The 24,737-nt window shown below is 40.1% G+C and overlaps 1 protein-coding gene across 8 annotated transcripts in view; it reads right to left on the bottom strand.

Annotated features, from left to right (window-relative positions):
* Positions 1–24,737, bottom strand: part of ABLIM3 (actin binding LIM protein family member 3) — a 172,859-nt gene that overhangs the window by 15,416 nt on the left and 132,706 nt on the right. For 3 of the 8 annotated variants that reach the window (XM_087955453.1, XM_087955455.1, XM_087955454.1), the window contains exons 7-15: positions 23,976–24,063; positions 19,424–19,482; positions 17,813–17,884; positions 17,064–17,219; positions 12,134–12,163; positions 11,677–11,806; positions 10,823–10,921; positions 8,655–8,684; positions 8,513–8,563 (exon numbers count right to left, since the gene is read on the bottom strand). In XM_087955453.1, coding sequence (XP_087811579.1) covers positions 8,513–8,563; positions 8,655–8,684; positions 10,823–10,921; positions 11,677–11,806; positions 12,134–12,163; positions 17,064–17,219; positions 17,813–17,884; positions 19,424–19,482; positions 23,976–24,063 — 715 coding nt within the window. The remainder of the gene's footprint in view (positions 1–8,512; positions 8,564–8,654; positions 8,685–10,822; positions 10,922–11,676; positions 11,807–12,133; positions 12,164–17,063; positions 17,220–17,812; positions 17,885–19,423; positions 19,483–23,975; positions 24,064–24,737) is intronic. The other 5 variants (XM_087955460.1, XM_087955456.1, XM_087955457.1 and 2 more) reach the window with 3 other exon arrangements.

Here is a 24,737-nt window from a genome sequence, read left to right as displayed (position 1 = left end):
TGACTTGACTTGTGGCATCTCCTTCCTGCCCAAGCTCTTATAACTAATCCCGTTCTTTATGTGAAATTACAATAGATCCAATTAGTTCTACTCCTGTCAGGACTTCATAAAGTAAGAGAGAACAATTCTGTATTGTAATGTAAGATGTTCGTCTCCTGTGTTGTTTCTGGCTGCTTCCAAAGTCAACTGCAGAAATTCCAGTCTAGATTGCAGTGGGTTGCAGCTGGTGTTTAGTCTGTGCTATGGCCACTGTAAGCCCTGACTGGTCACGTCCTTCCCAAATCATGCAGGGAAGGCATGTGCCTAGCTTTTGATTCAGAGATTATTCCTTCATGTTTTCCCTTTCAAAAAACTTCTTAGCAAGGAAGAATTGAAAATTTAGCTTCACAGCGAAGTTGCAATATTCCTGTGTTGCAATTTAAACATATTTTAAAAAGAAAAAAACAAAACAAAACATTGCAGTCCTGTAGGCAGACTGGGGAAACAGGAGAACCATGCTGGACAAACCCAGTTGGACAAAAAAAAAAAAAAAAAGACTGCCTGCTGGTAGGTGTTTGAATGGAGCATTAACTTCCAAGGTTGAAGGTACTTGAGTGAGTTAATGGGCTATCATTAGATAAACAACAGATTTTAAAAATCCAAACAGCAACTGTAGATCAGTAGAGAACATAATTGCCTGTTATGTTTGTCAGATGAGTGACCGGCTGGAGGAGGAAGGGAGGGACCATGACAGACACTACAGCCAATCAGAATTGGAGCTGCTGATAGACTGGAACAAAGCTCTGAGAACATCTATTCTGAATGGAAGCTGGAAAATTCCAGGCAAGGGTGCATGTGCGAAGAGTGGGGCAAGGATGATGTCATCTATTCCTGCAGTCTGAAAGCAGTCAGTGGCCTATACTGGCAATGGGCCAAGCAGAAAGTGTGGATATGCCCATAGAGGAATGAAATTACTCGGTTTGCCATTTGCCAGTAAAACTTGCCCAGCTAAATCTACATCTGCCAAACTGTAGCTGTATCCAGGGAATGGCTCCAGTTCTGGAATTACATATAATTTAAAAATAGAATAGGCTACAATCCATGTCAGCTGGTGCCATTTTTAATTCTCTGCATTCAGGAGGGTTATAATTTATTTCTTGTACATAGCCCAATCTCAGTTATGAACAGGGAAGACCAGGAAAGACTCCTGATTAAAACTTTAGAGCCCAACTGCCAGGTTTTCCTTGTAGACATCCCTTCATTAGGTGGACCAATTGATTGGCTTGGTATGGGGTAATATGTCAAGTTTCCATGCTTTAATTTCCCCCCCAAAATGGGTTTAGATTGAGTAGGTAGCAGAAAGGGAAGAGTTGGAGGAGGAGAAGAGGAAGAGGAAGAGGGAGAGGAGGAGAGGGACTAGGCAGTGGAGCATTCTTAACTGCTAGCAGAGCTGTGATAGCAAAAAAGCATTATCTGTTAGAGCTAGTATGCCATTTATCAATTTATATTCCATTCCAGGATTTATAGTGTAGAATCCCACTTGATCATGTACATTCCAAAGCACACAGCCTAGATGAGCTTTCACCTCCTTGCTGATATCATCCAAGTGATGTCAGCTATTGCACCAATAGATTATATATATAGGCTTTCATATATGCATGCATGTATGTATGTATGTATGTATGTATGTATGTATTTTCGTAGATTTTCACGGGCACAGGTATTCAGGTCTTGGCGTGTTCAGAGCTTTTCCCGTGTAAGATTGAGAGCATCTTGGCAACGTTTCGATGAGGTCCCATTCGCCATCTTCAGGCTGGTGCTTTCGGCTTCGTGCTTGTGCGAGCAAAGCGTGATCGGAGCTGCCGCCTCTCTATATATACTGGTGGGGAGGTTGGCTGTGTTGTCATTTCTTGATTGGTTGTTGGAGTTGAGGTTTGCAGATTGGCTGGCTTTTTCGTAAGAACATGTGTGGCTGAGGTATTGGCTGTGTGTCTATCAGCCTCCTGTGTTGTAATGACCTGGGTAATGGGCTGTGTGATGACCTTCTGAGTTCTATTGTTTTGACATCCTGGGTCTTGTGCTCTAATCTCCTGGGTCGTAATGACATGGGTCATGGGCTGTGTGATGACCTTCTGAGTTCTATTGTTGTGACATCCTGGGTCTTGTGCTGTAATCTCCTGGGTCATTGGCTGTGTTGCAACATCTTGAGGTTTTGTGGTATAACCTCCTGAGTTCTGTGATGTGATATCCTGAGTGGGTGGCTGTGATGTGACGTTCTGGGTTTTTGGTTTGGCTCTGAGTTTGAGGCCTGGATATGTGTTTATGGTGTGTGTCCGTTTGCTTGGTTAAAGCAAACGGACAGCTGGTGTGTGGCAGCTGGTGATGCAGCCGTGGTCTGGTTTCACAGACGAACACTATACAGAAGCCTGATAATGGCAGATGAGATTCTGCCGAAACGTTGCTACAACTTTAAAAGCACAACTATAATGACGTGTGTGTGTGTGTGTGTGTGTGTGTGTATATACGTAGATTTTCACGGGTACAGGTATGTAGGTCTAGGTGTGTTTGGGTCTTTTCCCATGTAAGATTAAGAGTATCTTGGTGACGTTTCGGCAAGGTCCCACTCGCCATCCTCAGGCTGGTGCTTTCGGCTTCGTGCCAGTGCAAGCAGTGTGTGAACTGCTCAAGAACTCAAGAAGTTACAACACAGCAAATGACCCAGGATATCACAGCACAAGTCCAAGGATACCACAGCAATAAATCTCACAAGGTCATCACACAACCCATTACCCAAGCCGTTACTACACAGGAGGCTAATGGAAAAGAGATCAAAACACAAACGACCCAGGAGATTACAACACAGGACCCAGGATACCACAACAAAAGAACTCACAAGCCCATCACACAACCCATTACCCAAGCCGTTAAAACATGAGGCTAATGGAAAAAAGATCACTACAAAACAAATGACCCAGGAGATTACAGCACAAGATCCAGGATATCTCCACAACAAAACTCACAAGGCCATCACACAGCCCATTATACCAACATCAACTCCATCAACCAATCAAGAGGCAGCAGCGCAGCCAACCAGCCCAGCACACCAGCCCCCCCCCACCAGTATATATTGAGAGACGGCAGCTCCAATCACACACTGCTTGCACTGGCACGAAGCCAAAAGCACCAGCCTGAGGATGGCGAGTGGGACCTTGCCGAAACGTCGCCAAGATACTCTTAATCTTACACAGGAAAAGACCCGAACACACCTAGACCTATCTATATCTATATCTATATCTATATCTGTATCTGTATCTATATCTATATCTATATCTATATCTATATCTATATCTATCTATATCTATATCTATATCTATATCTATATCTATCTATATCTATATCTATATCTATATCTATATCTATATCTATATCATATCTATATCTATATCTATATCTATATCTATATCTATATCTATATCTATATCTATATCTATCTATCTATCTATCTATCTATCTATCTATCTATCTATCTACCTACCTACCTACCTACCTACCTACATACATACATACATACATACATACACATATACACACTTTAAAGTCCAATTGATGGGGAACAAGTTGAGGAGGGAGGAAGGAAACGTTAATCTTAGACTCAAAGTGTTCAGATACCACTTAAATAACTATCTTATGTTGTTTCTGAAAAGTAAACAACATAAACAAGGAATTTATCTATATTGGAATTCAGATGGAGGCTTGGGATTTGTTTCCTTACATTTGCTATTTTCATGGGGAGAAAGTTTGCAGTGGAGCAAACGGAAACCTATCTAGGAATTATGTCTGGATAAATCATCAAAGTCCCCTACTCTTAACTAGGATCCTAATTCTGATTTATCACTGCTGAAAGCTAATTATTTTTAAAATTTCTGATTGTTTGTGTAGTATTTAGTCCAGAGCTGTCAAACTCATGGCCTGCAGACTGGATGCATCATGCGATGGCTATGCCCATGCCTGATTTAGTGAAAGGGTAAAAAGTCCAGATATGTCATGTGACGCCACTGTGATGATGCAAGTTTGACACCCTGGTCTAGTCCAAGATGACCCTTACAGAATAAGGCTAGAAAAAAAGAAGTTAGTTGCTACTCAACTATGAAAGCATCCATTCCAAGTTTCCATCTCAAAGATCAACAGCAAGTAAGAAAAATTGAATGGAAATTTACTCCCCTTCCCACCTCTCTGTCTTCATATGCATCCATAAACACACCCACCCACAATTAAAAGCATTTATCCATTTATCTGTTTGGGCTGTAAGGTTGAAGGGGACCATAACAACTTTGAGAGAAAGCTAGACATGATTTGGGGGCCATGCTAAGCATTATGAGAAGTATGTATCAGCATTGCTAAACTGGATTCTTTTATATAAGCAGCTGCAAGTCTCTAATCTCCCAATCTGGGTGTATCTATGGCAATAGACTTCAAACTTATATTCCTTTTTTTGAATGTTTTAATTAATCCATGTTGCTTTTATTTCAGATCAATGCAATTTGTTCCTATTGTGATGCTCTAAAGTGAATGTGTAAATTGAATTAATAGATAACCAACTATAATGGCTTTGTCTTAAATATATACCCCCTAGCAAGTATTATGGGCAAAACTCCAGGTTGCATGCATGCAATTTAGAAAGTAAGTAATCTTCATTGTGTGATTTTGGGTAAAAAAACTCTGCATCCAAAAAGAAAAAGAAGAAGCAGCAGCTCTATCTGTAAGCTGCCAAGAGTTCATTTAATGAACAACTAAGAGATGTGAAGTACACAAACTTCACGTTTTGCTGTAGGAAGTTAGAAGGTTCTCAGAAACTTGCTGCTTCAAAGGTGAGAGTCAAAGGCAGCTACTTACAATGCGGTGGGGTGCAGTCAGCCAGCAGGCAGGGAGTTATGAAGATAGCACATTAGGAAAGGGGGAAAGAAAGAGAGGAGGAGACACCTGGTTACCACATTAAAGGAAATGTCACAAGTCTTCTAAAACAAAAGCAGACGGTTGAGAAGTTCAAAGGAACAGTCTTTCCTCCTCCTTCAGAGCTCCACCTTCCATAACCTCAGAGCTCTGTCTCCAAAGGTGATAAAGATAATTAGGTTCCTGTAACTTTTCCTGCCATACAAGAGATGGGATACTCGGCTTTGAAGCAAGTCCAGCCTTGCTCCTTTTTGCAAGATCTGTGTCTGCATCCTCACCCGAAGTTAAACTATGTTTCTGGCCTGTTTTACAAATAGTAAAAGGCAGAAAATTGGACCGGATACTCTGGTTGGTGCTCATTGGTCTTCAAAAGCAGCCAAGTAATCATGATTCATGCAACCTTTTAATATTTATATGTTTTGCTAAACGCTTTGGTTAAGCTTTAGTCTTCAAGCATTTTAGTCAGTCTTCTAAAATTAATGATTCTTAAAATTATGCTACACTTTTCTAGGGACCTGTAAATAGACATGCCTTTTCTGCTTAGTTGGGAGGGTAGGTAGGTACAAATCAGAGATAAATGTTTTGGACCTATTCTCAACTCTTCCAGCAGCAAAGAGTTTTATAGGATTGGGATATTTTTCCACATATCTATCTCATGATGCTGTAGCAATTTTTAAAGATCTGTGATAAATTCATATGGCTTGTTCTTTTAAACATATTAACACCTTAAGATGAAGCCACAGAAAAGTACAGCAAGGTCCCTATATTCACTTTGTGACATTTTTGCTTCAATATATTTTTTCAAGTTCAAATTTGGACTTACTATTCCTTCTCTCATCACTTTTTTTTAAAAATATAGAAGCCATCATATCCAACTATCTCCTTAAGCCAGCCTAGAGTCTTTTTTTTTTAAATGAAATCCATTTCTCTTCTGTACTCCTATGTTTAGCTCATCATACAACTAAATCACTTCTGAATTGTCACACAATGTAAAAAACAGTGAGGCTCTTTTAGTTCATCTTCTTGGCTGAAACTCTGCATTTTGGACATATCTTTCTTTGATTACTGCAGACTTCTCCCTGCTTCCCATGATCCCAGCTTGATCTCTCAATACTTACAGGTGAAACTCAAAAAATTAGAATATCGTGCAAAAGTTTATTTATTTCAGTAATGCAACTTAAAAGGTGAAACTAATATATGAGATAGACTCATTACATGCAAAGCAAGATAGTTCAAGCTGTGATTTGTCATAATTGTGATGATGATGGCTTACAGCTCAAACCCACAATCTCAGAAAATTAGAATATAACATGCAATCAATAAAACAAGGATTATACATAGAATAATATCAGACCTCTGAAAAGTATAAGCATGCATATGTACTCAGTTCTTGGTTTGGGCCCCTTTTGCAGCAATTACTGCCTCAATGTGGCATGGCATGGAAGCTATCAGCCTGTGGCACTGCTGAGGTGTTATGGAAGACCAGGATGCTTCAATAGCAGCCTTTAGCTCTTCTGCATTGTTCGGTCTCATGTCTCTCATCTTTCTCTTGGCAATGCCCATAGATTCTCTATGGGGTTCAGGTCAGGCGAGTTTGCTGGCCAATCAAACACAGTAATCCCACGGTCATTGAACCAGGTTTTGGTGCTTTTGGCAGTGTGGGCAGGTGCCAAGTCCTGCTGGAAAATGAAGTCAGCATCCCCCATAAAGCTCATCTGTGGAAGGAAGCATGAAGTGCTCCAAAATCTCCTGGTAGATGGCTGCGTTGATCCTGGACTTAATGAAGCACAATGGACCAACACCAGCAGATGACATGGCTCCCCAAATCAACACAGACTGTGGAAACTTCACACTGGACTTCAAGCATCTTGCAGTGTGTGCCTCTCCATTCTTCCTCCAGACTCTGGATCCTTGGTTTCCAAATGAGATGCAAAAGTTGCTCTCATCAGAAAAGAGGACTTTGGACCACTGAGCAAAAGACCAGGTCTGTTTTTCTTTAGCCCAGGTAAGACGCTTCTGATGTTGTTTGTTGTTCAGGAGCGGCTTGACAAGAGGAATACGACATTTGAAGCCCATGTCCAGGATCCATCTGTGTGTGGTGGCTTTTGATGCACTGACTCCAGCCTAAGGCCACTCCTTGTGAATGTCCCCAACACTTTTGAATGGCCTTTTCCTGACAATCCTCTCCAGGTTGAGGTCATCCCTGGTGCTTGTGCACCTTTTTCTTCCACACTTTTCCCTTCCACATAACTTTCTATTAATGTGCTTTGATACAGCACTTTGGAAACATCCAACTTCATTTGCAATTACCTTTTGAGGCTTTCCTTCCTTGTGGAGGATGTCAATGAAGGTTTTCTGCACAACTGTCAGGTCAGCAGTCTTTCCCATGATTGTGATTCCTACTGAACCGGACTGAAGACCATTTAAAGGCCCAGGAACCCTTTGCAGGTGTTATGGCTTAATTAGCTGATTAGAGTGGGACACTTTGAGCCTAGAATATTGAACCTTTTCACAATATTCTAATTTTCTGAGATTGTGGATTTGGGGTTTTCATGAGCTGTAAGCCATAATCATCTCAATTATGACACATCACGGCTTGAACTATCTTCCTTTGCATGTAATGAGTCTATTTCATATATTAGGTTCACCTTTTAAGTTGCATTACTGAAATAAATGAACTTTTGCACGATATTCTAATTTTTCGAGTTTCACCTGTATCTGACATTCTGCTGTCCAAATCACGCACTTCTATCATTACTCTGACTTCTTGTGACTCTTCTTCATATTACATAGTTTGATTTCTTGTACACAATTGGGTCTTATTTAAACCCCTCTAATATGTAGATTTAAAATCCTATAGGGTTATCACCCCCCCTTCCACAAATACTTCTTTGTTGTTTTCTAAAACAACTATTCACAATTTTTCACTTTGCTGTTCAAGGTTTTCTCTCCTGCCAAAGTTCTCAATCTGCCTTCCCTTTCCCCCTGCTCTTCTATTTTCAGGTCCTTTTGTAAAATACGTTGTTCCCTTTGGTTCTTGTTCTTCCCTCCATGGAAAGCATCTAGTTTCATAAACTGCAGAGTTTCAAGCTAAGGACCCCGACCCCACCTTAGCCCCCCCCCCCCCCTTTAACTGGACCACCCAGCCTCAGACACTTTTGGGAGTAGCACAACAACCACAACATCTAAAGGATCTCAGTAAGCTATATGGTCCTGCTCCAGCTCATATTCTTATGTTTTAAAAGTTAATTGAAAATAAGAATTATACACTTAAAAGCAACATGCTATTTGTCTGCATGAGTTACACTGTTGAGGGTTTACTTTTTCTGAACACATGGAGGCACCCTAAGATAAGAGATCTAGCAAGCCAAACTTTTCTGCTCAACCCTCCTCTCACATTTCTGAAAGGCCATTATACTTTCCTTCTTTTTTCAAAGTCTATTATGTCCAGGTCTGGCACCGCCACCAACTTTTGTATAGTTTATTGAGCCACTTCCAATGCACACCACCAGACCTAAGCAGGACTTTGGTTTATTCTAAGTTGCATGCCCAAATATATGTTAAAGCCATGCCCAAACTGTACCGTGTCTTTTATAGATGGGTGGTTTCCGGTAGATGTTACTCTCTGCAGCAGCTGGAGGCAAAGAAAGAAAAATAATGAAGGAAAGAAGGAGATAGCAAAAGAGAGGAGCCAGAGTGTGTAGCTTAGAGATGCAGGAACCTGCCTGTCATTCTTGAAGAAGGGTGGTGGGAATCTTCTCCGTATCATTTTGGCAGCAGAAGTAAAAAACATATATGATATAGAAAAGGTTAGCATGATTCCTATACTAATCACAGGAACCACCAGATTTGCAAATAAAATTGCCTGTCCAAGATTACATTGCCTGCTTACTTTGTCTCGGTACTTTCCCATCTTAAAATAAAAACAGCCTTGTCTTAAATACCTGCCGAGCGAACTTAGGTTGGGAGATGGTTTAAAGGGGTGGGGGGTGGGGGTGGGAGAAGGAATTAATCCTCTTTGTGTGCTATTTCAACAGCTTTAAGACAGTGAATGTGTGCGTGCACAAGAGGTCATGCTGGGAGCATGCTCACTACTGACAGCATGCAGGGTCAGGCAGACAGTTTTCCTTCTAGCACAGTTGGTAGCTGGCTTCAGCTCAGGAGATGGGAAGGCCTCCTTTGGTGGGTACTAATGGCCATTGTCTCCTTGTCTGGCAATGGCACAAGATGATTTATGAATTGGTTACCTAGAGATACAGGGACAAAAAAACCCCCATCCTCATCCAGGAGTCAGCCATATTCTCTTCAAAGAAGAGAGAAGCAAAGCAAGCTGGGATTAGGAGCTACTCTCTACCAGCACAGCAGCTTAACTGATGGGGCTGATCCAATGTATAGGCAAAAGGGCCATCCATAAAAGACACAAGCAAAAGCTACAAGAACGTAGCCATCACAATGTCTGTTTCAGTAGGGAAATACTAGGGCAAGGAAACTTCTAGAAGGCCAATTAAGGCAACTCAGGCCAATTACATCAGCTGATCTGGCCTAATTCAGGTCAGTTTCACCTTCCTGCTCTAGGTATCTCTGGAGATTCCCTGCAGAATACATTAAGGTCAGGAGATTGCAACAAACATTAAGTGAAAATACTTAATCCCAAACTGTACATCTCAAGCATTTCTACAAGGACCAATATCCATCTGGAGTTTGATTAGGAGATGAATGAAAAATAATCAAATCCCAATGATTAAGTTTATCAGCTGACTGACTCTTCATGTGTGACCTTAATGGATGCCAATGGGATCTATGGAAAATAAAGAGCTTCTGCTTCTTCCGTGTCTAGATCAAACTTTAAACTGCTAGAATGAAGTCACCTTCTTTACTTTGTTGTTGGCCCAAAGTTATCAGTACAGACAAAGAGCGAAACCTAGAAAATGGACTGTGGTTTCATTCCGGTAGGAAGATGTCTGTCAAAGGAATAAATCTCAGTCCTAATTTGTGCTAATTCTAGACCAGGGTTCTCCAAAGTGGTCGATGTGGATCTAACCATTACTGTTATTTTACTGCTATGGTTATTATTGATAGTACTATTAGTATAAATTAGTATTTATTAAATTATATTCATATAATAAATGCTTGAGGGTTGATGGACAATCTGTAACTTCTTGAAGGGGTTGAGCAACTGAAGACTCCAAGGACTCCTGTTCTAGAGTAAATTAAGGAGGGCTCCCACAGCTGCCAGCTTTGGCATTGAAATGGTCTTTACATGTTTTGACCAAAGAAATGAGGCTCAATTTACCTTGTGAGCAAAGCTGGTTGCAGATTGTGCAGGCAGGCAAGTGGGGAGGGCATTCCGTTCTCTACCTGCACATTGATCAGGGACAGAGGTTGACTTCCTTCCCTCCCCCTCTGCAGGAGGGGTGGGGCCATGGCCCTTACCTGGGTCTCTACTGCAGGAGAGCAGTCACCTGGCAAGTCCAGAGAGATCTGGGGGAAGGGTGCAGCGGGCCCTGAGGGGAGCAGGAGGGGTATACGATAAATTATGTGTCAAGGATGTGCAGTGTAGAAAAGCTCTTAGCTCTTAGACAAGCTTTGCTCTCTGGTCCTTGAGGTAGGAGAAGAGAAGGTGAGGAAGAAGACAGCCTTTCCTTTGTGCAGGGAAAAAAGCTGCAGGGCAGAGGAAAGGGAGTTTTTCAAGAAGAAGGAGAGAAGGCTGCAGGTCTTGTTTATGGATGGCCTCTACCATGCAATTGTAGCTTGCTGCGGCCAGCTTACCTTAGGCTGGCAACAGCACTACTCATGCAAATAACATACTTGGTACAAGCATGCAGACTAAAAAAACAAAAAAGATCCCATACAGCACTCCTTCCCTGGCTGGCCAGAGGCCTCCAGAGCCTACCTGGAATGTGGAAATGCTTAGGAGCTTGGTATGAGGTTGGTGTAGAAGACCTCACATCTAATTGGCTATAGTAGGGGGAGCTGCGTCCACTCTCTGTCCCTTGAAAGAGCAGATTGGAGGGAGCAGCAGAGAAGAAAAGAGAGAGGCAGAGGAAAACTGGTGTTAAACATGATATTTTAGAAAATTAGCAAGCCATCTGTGAATTTATGGTGGGAATACATGGGTGGAGGGAGGTGGTGATTATAATGGTGCGGATTCTTACACATAACAAGAAGCATGGGTTGTTCCAATCATTCCTAAAGTATTTCAAACTCAAAATAACACGGATTTTGAATTTGGAAACAAGTAATAATTCTGAGTTGGCAAAAGGGCTGTTCCTAGCTCAGAACCCCATTGGATTGGTTGGAAGAACCCATCCTGAATTCAGGACAAATATTTTGCACATCCATAGTTGCTGCTTCCCGCATCATCTGCTTCTTTCTATTTCCACTCTGCCACAGAATTGCCACTCTGAATTTGCTTAAGAAAAAAGGAAAACGGAGCATGATAATGGAGTGAAGTTCATCACAACTCATTGGCATCCCGAAGACAGCTAAAAAGAAAAAAGAAAAAGAAGGAGCTAGGCATTTGCCTACCATTCTGTTAAGGATGGATCCTATGCAATGGATGACAGTGTATGGAACCCTCCTTGTCTCTTTGATTTCATGTTCGGCCTGTTCTGGATATAGAAAATGTTTTGGCAGATGTGTGTCCCTTGGAGAGAAGTTGGTCTGTCCTTCTAGGGATGTACTAAAGCTGAGTTCCGTTGGACAAAGGTCTCTATTAGAATCCTGATGGAGACAGTCATGCCCTACCTGAGCGGTAATAATGATGCGGAGAGCGTGGGATGGTGGGAGATATGCCTTGGCGACTGTAGGTGGGTGAGTCTATGTAGCCTGGACTGGATGCTCGCCTCTGCCTGATGTCCATGCTCTCATAAATATCCTGCAAAAAATGCAAAACTTTGTTCATAAAAGATCCAGTCCCAGGAGGGTCAAGGTGTATATACATTAGCAATGCATCCTGGCCCTCTGAATATTATATTCCTTTCCCAACTGAGGACATTTTGTCTTTTTGCTGAGAGCACTTTTTATTTCATAGCATGGTGGGGGCAGAGAGACTTCTTTTATAACCTCAAGGCTTAGCAGTAAAGCTCGATCCTTGGTCTTCCACAGCTTTTTCCAAACCCAGCTCTCCTCAAATTCTCTTTCAGCTTACAAAGTAACCCCAGATATGTAAACCCCCAATTAGTCCTAAGCATTGTGTGATTACCTGAGAATATGGAGACAAGGTTCCAAGGGACTACAAGTGACAGAAGGTCAGAGACAAGCCGCCAGGGAATAAAGAGCAGGAAAAGAAAGAGAGAATTGGTTGTTAGAGGATTGATCTAAAGGTTCTGTACCACAAGCCATTTCACCTTCCCCCCAAACTACAACCTTCTCAGAATTGCCAAGGCAAGGAGAAAATCTGGGAGAAAGAGATTCCAAAACACCAAAGAAAGAGAAGATCAATCCCATAACTTTTCCCATTGTTGTGAGAAACGCAACAAGGCAGCTCAGGGTTTCATTTCCGTTCAATTATATTCTTGTCACCTCAAAGGGATGCATGTGCCTGCCTGGATTAACCTAGATTAATCAGATGCTATTGAGCCCTGTTCTCCTGGACTCTCCCTTTTACAACGGTTTAAGTCACTAAGAACCAAATCTTTGCCTTTGAACAAACCTCCTTTTGAAAGTAATGCAAGAGAACTTGAGATATTATACTCAGTTTTTAGGTAGAACATAACGTAAGAAAGGAAGCTTAGAGGGATTCTCTTAGAGCAATTATATGTGGGAAAATATAACAAGGGCTGGTTTATGAATGTAAGAGAACAATGGAGGGCCACAACTTTCTTGTATCAGACTCACATATTCCTAGCAGGGTATGACAAACATGTAGAGATTAAATATTTGCATGGTTCCCTCTGAATCATATTTTTGAAACTAACAAGCTTCTCCTTAAAATATTAAAATAAGTCTTTAGCACAAATTTCCTTTGGAGAAGTAGGACTAGCTCAAATACAGAAATAGAAAGCAAAAGGCAAAATATTAGGTGGTATCACTTTTTTTTAAAAAAAAGAAAATCCTTAGACCATTTCTGAAGGTCTGATTGCACCGATCTGGTTCATTTAAGTTACAGGCATAGTCCAGAGCACAAGTAGTCCTTGCTTAATGACTACGATTTTGTTACTAAGTGATATGGTCATTAAGCAAGATATCATGTAATTGTGGCAGACATATGGCTTCATTTCCACTGGAGTCATTAAATGAGTCACCACAGCTTGTTAAGTGAGAAACCACGTGACTGCAACTTGTGATTTTATGCTGGCTTCCCCATTGTCTCTGTTTATTGGAAACCAGAGGCGAAGTACACAAATGGCAGTTGTCTGACCACAGCATCTTGTGACAGTCATAAATGCCTGAAAAAGTCATTGCTTTTTCAGGGCCATCATAATTTCAAAAGATTGCTAAATGAGCCAATCAGTAAGTGAGGTCTGTTTGCATTGCTGTGCAAATAAGAAGCATTCTGGAGTGTCAAGAGGCAGCTGAAGTAGTGCTGCCAAAGAAGTCACTACAACGGTACACAGATTAAGTGCTCAAGTTCAAGTCTACACCATCAAGCCTACACCATGATTGGATGAGTGGCAAAAGAGCAATATTTCCCCATGTATCCTAATGAAGGAAATAGAGTCTTCTGTGACATCAGCTCTGCTACTTGTGGATTAGATCCCTGCTGCTCCAAGTGACCAAAACCCTCCAGAGAGGAAGTCAGAAGGATAGAATAGATAGTTAAATGGGGATGGTGTATAGGTATGAAAGAGGTTCTGATACAACCCCTACTCCAGAAGCCAGCACTTAAGTATATAACTATCCACCATCCTCAATTCAGTTCTTTATCCAAGAGCTGGAGGGTGGGAAAAGGAGGGTGGAGAATGACTGACAGTAACTTAGTGATTGGGGCAGCCCTTGATGAAGTTGACCCCTGATTTATGGGCTGTTTTATAATTTGATCCTCTTATTAGGCCACTGGAAGAGATCATCCACTCTATGGATGATACTTAGCTTTACACTTCTACCTTGGGCTGAACAGGAGATGTTGTTAAGATCCTTCCCAGTCCCTGGAGGCTATTAGGGACTGAATGGAGAAAAAGGGATTTAGACTCAATCCCAACAAGAGAGCATGATTGTAGGTTTAGAAATTGAGGGATTTAAGTAGAATACCATCCTTGACATTGGACAACTTTATGTCCCCCTATGCAGAGGTCATCTATAATCTGGGTTCTTTAGGACATACAATTATGAAGAGCAAGTAGAGGCCATGACTACGAGACTGTTATACAACACTATCTTGTGCATCACTTACTATCATTCCTAGCTTGGGAGGTAATTGAAGACAATTACCTATGCTTTTTTTCATGTTTGGATAACTGCAATTTGCTGTACATCAGACTGTTCTTAAGAAGCTGCAGTTGGTTCAGAATGCAGTGGGTTGAGTATCAATCAGTGTGTTGTGGTTCACCCGTGTTACACTATTACTTTGGGAGCTACCCTAGTTCCTGGCAGGTTTCTGGATGGAGTTGAAGTTGTTAGACATGTGGGTTCTTTGTAGTTCAGGACACGGATGTGTGTGGAATTGCCTTTTCTGGTGGAATGCACCGCCCTAGTAAGGTAGAAAAGGCTTGCTCTCATCCCACTGACACCAGGGACTCTGAGAATGTGTCAATCCACCTTCTTTAAAAGAGCCAACTCCTAGAGACAAGGACAGCCTATGTCTTCTAAAGAGTTTTTGGGAAAACTAGATACTTGAATGACAACTGAAAAAGTAGTACTGGGATATGTTTGGGTTTCGTATTGTTGCAATACCTATCAAGTTTGATTTACTCCTCATCCATGGAATTGGACAACTGGACAATGTAATGGATTCTCTGTGCCCTTACTGTGGCTAAAAGACTCATATTGCAACATTGGAAAGATAAACATATGGCTCCGTTTATTCAATGGATTGAAAATTTGATTACACTTGTAATGTATAAGCATATTGCATAAAATGTAAACTTTGTATGGATAAATATAATGAAATATTTTATTTATTTGTTCATTTATTTATTTAATTTATATGCCACCCATCCACTGTCAAGCAATTCTGGGTGGCTTACAAGCACCATGAAGACAAAAGTACAAAAGATTAAATATTAAAATGAACAGAGATTAAATACGTTAAAGAAACAAAACACGATGAGGTGGATCTTCTCTTTAGTCCACTAACCAACATTCCTGCAACATGGAATGCCCTCATTGGGGCCAGTCGACAGAGCCAGGTTTTGAGACTCTTACAGAAGGCTGAGAGGGTGAAGGTGGATCTCGTCTCAAGCGGCATGGTGTTCCAAAGGGATGGAGCCACAGCAGAAAAAGCCCTTCTCCTTGACCCTCGCCAGGCAAAATTCTTTGACCAATGGAGTCTACAGCATGTCCCTTCTTCCAGAAGGAGTGGGGCAGACCAATAACATTGAGGTGAGATGGTTCCTCAGTAGATTGGACCAATGCCATAAAGGACTTTAAAGGTCCTAGCCAATACCCTGAATTGGACCTGGAAACAGACCAGCAACCAGTGCAGCTTGTGCAACAGTGGTATTACATGGGTCACTCTAGAACTGAATGCAGGGCTGCATTCTGCACCATCTGTAGCTTCTGTATACCCTTCAGGATTAGGATTAGGGTTAGGGTTACTCTAACCCTAACTCATGGGACTCTTTTATACAAAATACAGCAGGTTAAAAACATAACTATAGAAGTGTTTATATATATAAAACAAAGCTATACCTCCCGTTCTGCACAATATTTTAAACAAGGATACTGTTGTTGCCAAGCTCTGCTTTAAGTTTCTTCAAATGTTTCATTTTGCTTGATTTAAAAATATCCTGGCTTCCTTGGAGATGTTAAAACAAAGGTGTCATGCCTTCCTTACTAATAGCACTTCTTTGTAATTCCAAAAATTGTCCAGGAGTGAAGGTCATGCCTTCATTTGCCAGGGAAAGATGGAACATAGGGCTCATTGATTCTTTCTATCACGCTTCCAGTCTCCAATGAGATATATGAGTGCAGCTGGATCAATGGGTATCATCTGTGAGAAACTGGGATAAGGAGCTTAACAAATTTGTGGTCTGATCTGATGGTTAATAAGGAGCCAGTTAACATGGTGTCTCTGGCCTGAGTTTTTCACTGCCTTTCCAAAAGAGGAGCTGTATTTATTTTCTTGCTTCAGTCATTTATTGCTGTGAAATATTTCTGGTAAAAGGTGGTTGCCTATTACTAAAAATCACACTGCCTTGTATCAGTCCAAAAGTGCTGTCTTCTGCCAAAGATCCGGTATGCTTCTGTCAGAAACCCCTCCGTTTAATTATCCATTCTTTTTTTTTTTTCAGCAGAAGCCAGAAGGCTGACACTGGACTGGCTCAGCCTAGACATGTACCCCACCAGTAACCTAAAGCAAAAGCAAAAGCTTTTACAAACAGACTGCACATAGCACAGTAACATTTCCAGATAGGTAAGAATCTGATCTCTAGCCCCATCAAGAACAGACTCACACTAGCAGATCTGCCTCGTTTTCCACTGCACCCTCTGAGACATCCATCCTTCTCAATTCAACAAGGAGGCGTTGATGTGTTGGACATAAGAGCTGTCCAGGTGCATTTGAAACTGAGGCATAATTTTTGTGCTTGTTCTATTAACCACAAGCGAATTCTTATTTGATTCAACCTTGGTCAATTGTTACTCCAAATGAATAATATGCAAACTCCTCATGTGGCTTTTTTGGTTTGGTTCTGTATGTTCTGTCTATCCAGGCATTGTGTATACTTAAGATTTAGCAACCATCTGTGATTAAATAAACAGTGGTGTAATGTTTGTCCTCAGTCCACTTTCCAATCTATATTTGGAAAGTACTTTTGTGTTTTCCGTGCAAATAGTAGAATCTATGCTTTCAGTTCAGTCTCACCTGGATACTATTTTAAATGTTTCCTTTTTTGGAGTAAGAGACAGTTATTATGAATCTCAGGCATTGAAATTAATGGGTTTTACAGCCAGAGGATATAGACAAGTCTCTGCTTCCAACAGAGATGTCATTCATTGTGTACAATCCAGGTGAAATGGCTTAGAAACTGTACCTCTCCATAGCTATATCTCTCCAGTGTTTCATCTGAAGTATATCTGTGATAAGGTTCATAAGAAATGAGGTCAGGGCGTTGCACCTCGTAGATGGCTTTAATCTTGGGAAGAGCAGCCAAATCTTTGTAATTAAGGATTTCATTATCCACTTTAGCCTATGGAAAGGGAAAGATATAATAGACAACCACAGAAAGAAAAGGAACAGGCACTTGAAATGCAAAGGAGAAAGATTACATCAGAATGCAAGGTTGAAGGAAACTTCAGAAGAAAACAGGGACAGGTACTTATGATGAAGGTGAAAAGAAGAAAGGAAGGCATTTTGAAGGGAATGCTAGAGCTTTCCCTATGTAGATGAAGCAGAAGAAGGAGCAGTTGGCTCAGGAATGAAAGTGGTGCCAGCCTTTGCTTTGACTACATGCATCTGAGTTCTTCTGTAAGACAGATGATGCTCAAAGGCATAGTGGCATTAAGCAGACAGATATTCAGGGATAGGAACAGACAACTCAGACTGAACTTGCCAAATGCTTTCCTTGGCACAAATTTGGCTTGGAAACCTGTTCCAAGTCTAAAAGGGAACAATCCTCAATAGTTATTTTATTTTATTGGTTGCTCTCTCCTTTTCATCTCCTCTGGGATTCACAGGGCATGCATTTCCAAATTACTCCTATTTGGGTGGGTGGGGGGGGGGGCTGCCAACCTCAATTCTTGGTTTTCCATGTTGCTTCTGCCCCATGTTGGGTATACTTACACAAATGACTCGGTTGGGGGAACCAATGCTGGAGCCAGGAGGGGATATGGATGTCTCTGAAGTTCTTCTGTGCTGTGTACACAGAAACCGACAAGATACTTGTTAAAGTTTCCTAGACTTTGCTCACTCATAACACTGAAGAAAAACTTCAACTTATGCTGACTAGAGTTGCCAATATAGTAATGGCAGAAAAGTCACATACTGTACCTTCTGCTCTTTTCCTTCTGCTCAAAAAGCCTTAATCCCTATTGTGTATATTTGGCTGCATTTGCTACTTGCCACTCTAGGCTGCTAGCTCACTTCCTCATTCCATGCATATCATAAACACTCAATTTCAAAATTAAATGTTCCAGCCAAAGCTATCAGTTACTACACCTTACATCTCCCTCAATTACTTTCAACGAAAGCTAGTATGCTGGAGGGCCGAACAAGATATTATAGTGTAGATGAGCTGTCATCAACTTTCCTTTCGCAATATGTTACTTTCCAGAAACATTTGGTAAAACCCAACCGGTTGGTACCTGTGCTCTCCAGTTCATTGCATGCCATTGGCAATCACTGATTATAACGAAGAAATGCAACTTCTTTTATTTCCTAGATACTATTGAGGAAAAGACACAGTGCAGGTAGTCCTTGACTCATGACCATAATGGAGTCCAAAATTTATGTTGTTAATTGAGACCTTTGTTTAGTGAGTTTTGCCCCATTCTATGACTCTTGTTGCCACAGTTAGGTGAATCGCTGCAGTTGATAAGTTAGTAACCTGGTTGTTAAGTGAATCTGGCTTCCCTATTGACTTTGCTTGTCAAAAGGGGATCACGTGACCTGGGACACAGCAAAGGTCATAAATATGAATAAAGCATCTAAATTGTGATCACATGGTCATGGGGATGCTGCCAAGGTCATAAGTATGAAAAATGATAATAAGTCACATTTTTCAGTGCCATTGTAACTTTGAACGGTCATTAAAGAGTCTGGTCACTTACAAACTGTTGTAAGTCGAGGACTACTTGTAGAGTGAGGAATTTTGTGTATGAAACTGAAACATCTTCTGTAATGTATAGTTTTGTCCTGAGTCTCCCAGGAAATTGTCTCCCATTCTCCTTGATAACTGGCTAGATTGGCTACACAAAACAATTCTATTGTATGGGCCTGGATAGAAAGATGGCAGCTGTACAATATTATGTATAAAATTTGCAGCTTAGACCAAAAATGAGGTTACCATAGCTACACTGGTGTTACACCTAGATTTGAAGCTGTGCATTTCAGGTAGACAATGAACATATACCAAGCAAATGCAGAGGTATGAGAATCTTGGTTTCATATTATCAATTTACAACAGAATCTGGTAAAGACAGTCAGAATATATAAATTTCAGGAACAGGTATCAAGAACATAGTTATGGTTTAGATCCCTTGACTATAACTGAAAAGATATCATTTTTATCTTATTCATCGTGCACACAAGAGTTCAGATCCTAAAATTCAGATCTATTTCTATTCACATTTATCTAAATAAATCATTTGGCTAACTTGCAGTGTACCCTTCTTAGCTAATACCAGCATCCACAAGTAAAATTTGACTAACTACTCTTCCCCAATTTTATTTTACCTTTAGCTTCTTTTCTGCTCTTGCTGCTTGTTTGCAGATAGGATGCCATACTTCTGAACCTGCAAAGGAGGAAGAGGTGTCAGAACTACAAGCTGCCCATCTGCATGTCTACCCTACCCAACATCACCTAAGATCATAAAGAAAAAATACCATCAAAATCTTTTAATATTTCTTTTATAAGCAGGTGCTCCTTTTTTTGCAAGAAGATCCCTTGATTTTTGTCAGCTGATAACACCACGGGTATTTTTGTTCCAAAGATTTGATTGCATTGGACTATTTTTGAATTGCAAACAGGCACTAGGAAAACTTGGTCCTTTGCCCACTGTCATCATTTTAATTCCCCAGACCATTAAAGAAAATTTCAAAGTGACCCAGAGTTGTTTTCAACATAGCCCAGTTCAGAATGCAAATAACCCCTTCCAGCTGACCAATGGGGGAGCATAAAATGGTTTTCCATCCTGCCAAGCTGTAAAAATCAGTACTATTGGGTAAAATGGGAAAGCTAATAAGGCAAGTCTCTCTGTTTAGAATGCAAAAGAAGAATGAAGGCTGGTCTCTCGGCTTTATGCTAGTTGACATTCTATGGGGAATGTGGAGAAACTAGGAGCATTCATTGCCAATGTAGCATTAAGCAAACAAATAAATACTGTCAAATGCTTTGAGAGTTTTAGGTCTCAGTAATTGGTAGAAATGAACAAAATACTGAATTTTTGATACTGTTCACAGCTACTGTTCCCTTATTGGTGTATAAAATAACCAAGGATGGCCATTTAGAGGAGACTATGAATTAATGACCTCATACAAAATACTATCTTTGTTGGAGGTGTGCAGCTTAATTTGATAGTGGAATTCTTGGTGGTCTCTGAGCTTGGTTGTTTGCTTATAGATGTTTTCTTACCTAACTACAGTAGCCAGATAAGATATATTCTCTTCCACTGGAACTTAATTGTACTTCTTGTCTCTCCCTCACAGCTCTGGGCTTATCACATCTTTCTAGGTCTGACTGACTGAGAAAAGTTGATGGAAGGCTGTAATATAAATACAGCCGGGCACCAATTGTTTAGATAAACTTTGAATCAGTCTTTACTCCTGGATATTTCCCAAACCGGCCATATTGCCTGTTGGAAATGAGAACAAAAAGCTGGAACAACAGAGAAGAATCAGGTATGTTAAGAGACAGAAGAATGAATCAAAGATCTAATATGGGTAAGCAAAATAAATAAATAAAAATGCCCTTAAGGTGGTCTAGTAACAATGATTTATGTAAGAGCTAGCTTTGAGAAGAATAGACAATACCATGTAAAAAAATACAGCGTGATAAACCATTTTGGTTTTGTTGGCAGAATATTTATTTACATATATTGTGCATCCATATATTTTTCCATTTCTTATTCATATTGTGTCTTTGATGTATGTATGTAATGAATAATAGTCAATCTAATGGTGCCCATTTTCTAGCCTCCCTTGCATTTCTGAGCTACATAAGAGAGAGAAGGCTTTCAGACTTAGGGATGGTGTTCCCTAGTCTTGATTTATGGGTGATTTTGACTTGTACTATCAGAGTGGTGTGGTGGCCTAGAGGTCCTAGTTAGATCCTAGGTAGAGGCAAATATTTCTCTCTCTGGGCACGATGGGAATATATCTGCTGAATATAACTCCACATTGGTGACAGGAAGGGCATCTGGCCAATAATTACTCAGCTCCATTCACTTTCCCAGACTCCACCTTCCAAGGGATTATGGGGTCATTAAAAGATAATGATGATGATTGACTTGTATTATCACATGCACTTGAAGGATTCTAGAAAGAAATATAATGCAGATACTACAGTATATTATCACATCACATATTTCAAGATTGTGTCCAGATATCTTCCTAGGAATATTTTTAGTGTATTAAATTTCAAAATTGGTTGCATGATAATAGAGGTCATTGTAGCATCACAACCATTCTCCTTTTTTGTTTCTTATTCATCTTATGGATACAAAGATCTCTATGCAGTTTGAATTAGATCAGCTTCTCTGTGTTCAGAGACATTTTCCATCCTCCTGGATAATTTTTCAGAGACTCTTAAGTCGAATGAATTGCTTGAGACAGGACAAAAAAAGAAGAGAAAAGCCAGCTCCCATTTTTACAGCCTGAAAAGTGTGTTTTGGATTGCAAAAGATGAAAATAATTTTGCTGGACAGTCTGCCAATTCCCCCTGAATGGGACAGAAGGCACCTCCACCTATTGCTAGACCAATACTCAAATACAGTTCATCAGTCTGGAACCCACATTACGTATCTGATATTAGCACAATTGAGAAAGTCCAGAAATATTTCACAAGAAGAGTTCTCCACTCCTCTACTCGTTGTAGAATACCTTATGCCACCAGACTTGAAATTCTAGAACTAGAAAACCTTGAATTACGCCGTCTTCGGTCTGATTTAAGCATGGTATATAAAATCATACATTGCAATGTCCTACCTGTCAATGAATACTTCAGCTTCAACCATAACAACACAAGAGCACACAATAGATACAAACTCAAAGTTAACCGCACCAAACTTGATTGCAGGAAATACGACTTCAGCAATAGAGTGGTCAATGTCTGGAATACTCTACCCGACTCTGTAGTTTCTTCCCCAAACCCCAAAAACTTTAACCTTAGACTGTCTACTATTGACCTCACCCCTTTCCTAAGAGGTCTGTAGGGGGCGTGCATAAGCGCACCAATGTGCCTACCGTCCCTGTCCTATTGTTTCTCTTATTCTTCTTTTATTTTTCTTATATGTACCCATTTCATGTATTCACAACTATGTATACACTTATACTTATTATCTTGTAAACAATTGGCAAATCAAATAAATAAATAAATAAATAAAAATGGCTTGTGTTCAACCCATGATCAGGATCACATATGTTGTGTTCCCATAATGCCATCGGCCTTCTGTTGACGAGGTGAGTAACCGATTTAGTTACTGAATCTGATTCAGCTGCGATGCAGGAGACTCCACTGGGAGAAACCTGTAAACCCTGAAGCTGTCCAGCAGGTGGTTTTCCAAAGGTAGTAACGTTTTAAAACTTTTACCTCCTGTTTCCCCAGTTCTCTTTCTCCCTGCTAAGATCAAGCCACCTTGGCATCCTTTCACTGTGTTTTTTAAAGACCAGATTGTTGTTTGGGAAGGTAAACACAAGGAGGTAACAAGGAACATTGGAGGAAGATGGAGGGAATTCTACAAGAACTTATTTTTCTACCACTGGCCACTGGCCATCTCATGGGAAGTAGTGAGCATTTTGAGGATGGCAAATACTGGCTTGGAAAGTAACATCAGTGACTATGTAGAAGAACCCAAAAATGATATCCATTCAACATTAGAACCAGTTCTCAAGTGTCCTAATGATTCTTTATTAGAAACCTTCCATCTTGGTCCCTTCCTGTTGCTTCTCTTGCTATGACTTTATTTCTTTTAGACAGTACATGTGTTCCAAGGTTACTCTGATTACCTTTGCTCTTCTTGTTTGTTCTAAGATAGAAGACTGAATGAATATGGCTTCTTTGAACATGGAGGTTTCTAAATTTAATTGACTTAAATTACAGCAATATAAGATCACCATACCTGACATTTGCTGTAAAGTTCCATTTAGATGGCTAGGGAGCAAAATGGGGAGATGTTTTTGCAAGCAATTTGTTTATCTTTTATTATCCATGGAATCACCCCAGTCTCATAAGGAGAAGAATACATCTCTAGCTTCTCCACCATCCCCACCACTTTCCATCTTCTCACAGGATCCTCAATTTTAGATGTCCTTGAAGATCATGCAGCACTGCTCTCATAAGCAGTATTGGGGAAAGTGCAATAGTTTGGAAAATTCATGCCCATCACTGTGGCAGGCTTCCTACTAGTTGATCAGCCAAGGAGGCATTAATAATGCCTCCACTCCTCTAAAACAAACCAATTGTTAATTGCCATCCCACACAGAAACCTGACAGCAACTAGGGCAACAGTTCCTGGAGTGTGAGGGTGGGGGATAAAAACCCAGCCCAACAATTAATGTTGATATACAAAGGGTAATTAGTGACTCACAATGTCAAACACCGAACAACTGTCTATGAGACTCCCTCTCTAAGCTGAAAATAGATGAACGGGGAGGAGAACATCCTAACCTTATATTAAGATCTAGTCACTCATTTTTTATTGCAACTAGATATTTCATGAACATGTGAATACAATCAGAATGTTGCAATCAGAAAAGTAAAATATTGTCTTAAATTCAGTCAAATGCCTTCTGTTTGAAGATTTCAGAATGTTCTCCTTGAAATGGGATTGATAATAGAAATTCCAGTTTCATGTAATGTTTAGAGAAGATTAATCAATTTCTCTCGAATAAAACCTGAGTCTATCACAATGAAAAACTGAATGTTCTTCAGTGAGGCCTAGCATGGCTCTTAAAAAATGTTCATATCATGTTTAAGTTGCAAGGACGAGTATTAAATTTGCCCCTCATGGATTAGAGGCAGACTTTTTAATTCTTGATGAGATCTTTTGCCTCCAATAGATGTTCCTACCTGTGAGGTACATTTCTTCCCCTTCTGTGAACATCTGGTGACATCGTACACATCTGGCACAAGTGGGATGGTAGTGCTTCCCTCCTGCCTACAGAAATAAGTAAGAACAAAGAGTTGTTGAACAAAATATCCACATGCCAGTGTTCTAGCCAAGCACATGACTGTCTAAGAAAAGCGATGTTTCTTTGATTTAGATGAATCAAAATTTGGCAATAATACTGTAATTTATGTCATATTTTCCATTGCACATGATTGATTGGATAAATTTAATATAGATTTTTGCCTAAAAGTCTTATGACTTTATATTCCAACCATACATTAAAGTTTGCTATTAGTTTTTCATAAAACATCATGGTAATCTTGCGATAAATACGGTTTCAAATCAAGGAGATGTACCACTTATAATTATATGATACTACCTAATTATTTACATGCCTCCTCTTATTTTTAAGAAAGTTTAAATGATTTCAGTGGTTGCATTATTGTGCTAAATTTATCTTCTCCACAATAGACTATGCCATATGGTTTTGAATTTCCTGTAAATTATAACACTAATATTTTGCATTTTCTATATCTTTCATTTTAAAACATTTTAAAAATATTTTAATGGATCCATTGGGCTTATTGGCTTGATTTGTTCTAAAGTATAAACACTGAAGTAACTATATAACATGATACCCCTGAAATTCGCTTTTAATTTTTAGGCTTCCAATTTTCTACCATCTTCTCTTATAATTTCATCCAGATTCCCACTATGTGCTT

Source organism: Notechis scutatus, chromosome 2 (genome assembly GCF_049901735.1).
Source record: "Notechis scutatus isolate UNSWTSFEM ecotype Mainland chromosome 2, rNotScu1.2, whole genome shotgun sequence".
NCBI lineage: Eukaryota > Metazoa > Chordata > Lepidosauria > Squamata > Elapidae > Notechis > Notechis scutatus.
This window is presented reverse-complemented; position numbering and strand designations above follow the sequence as displayed.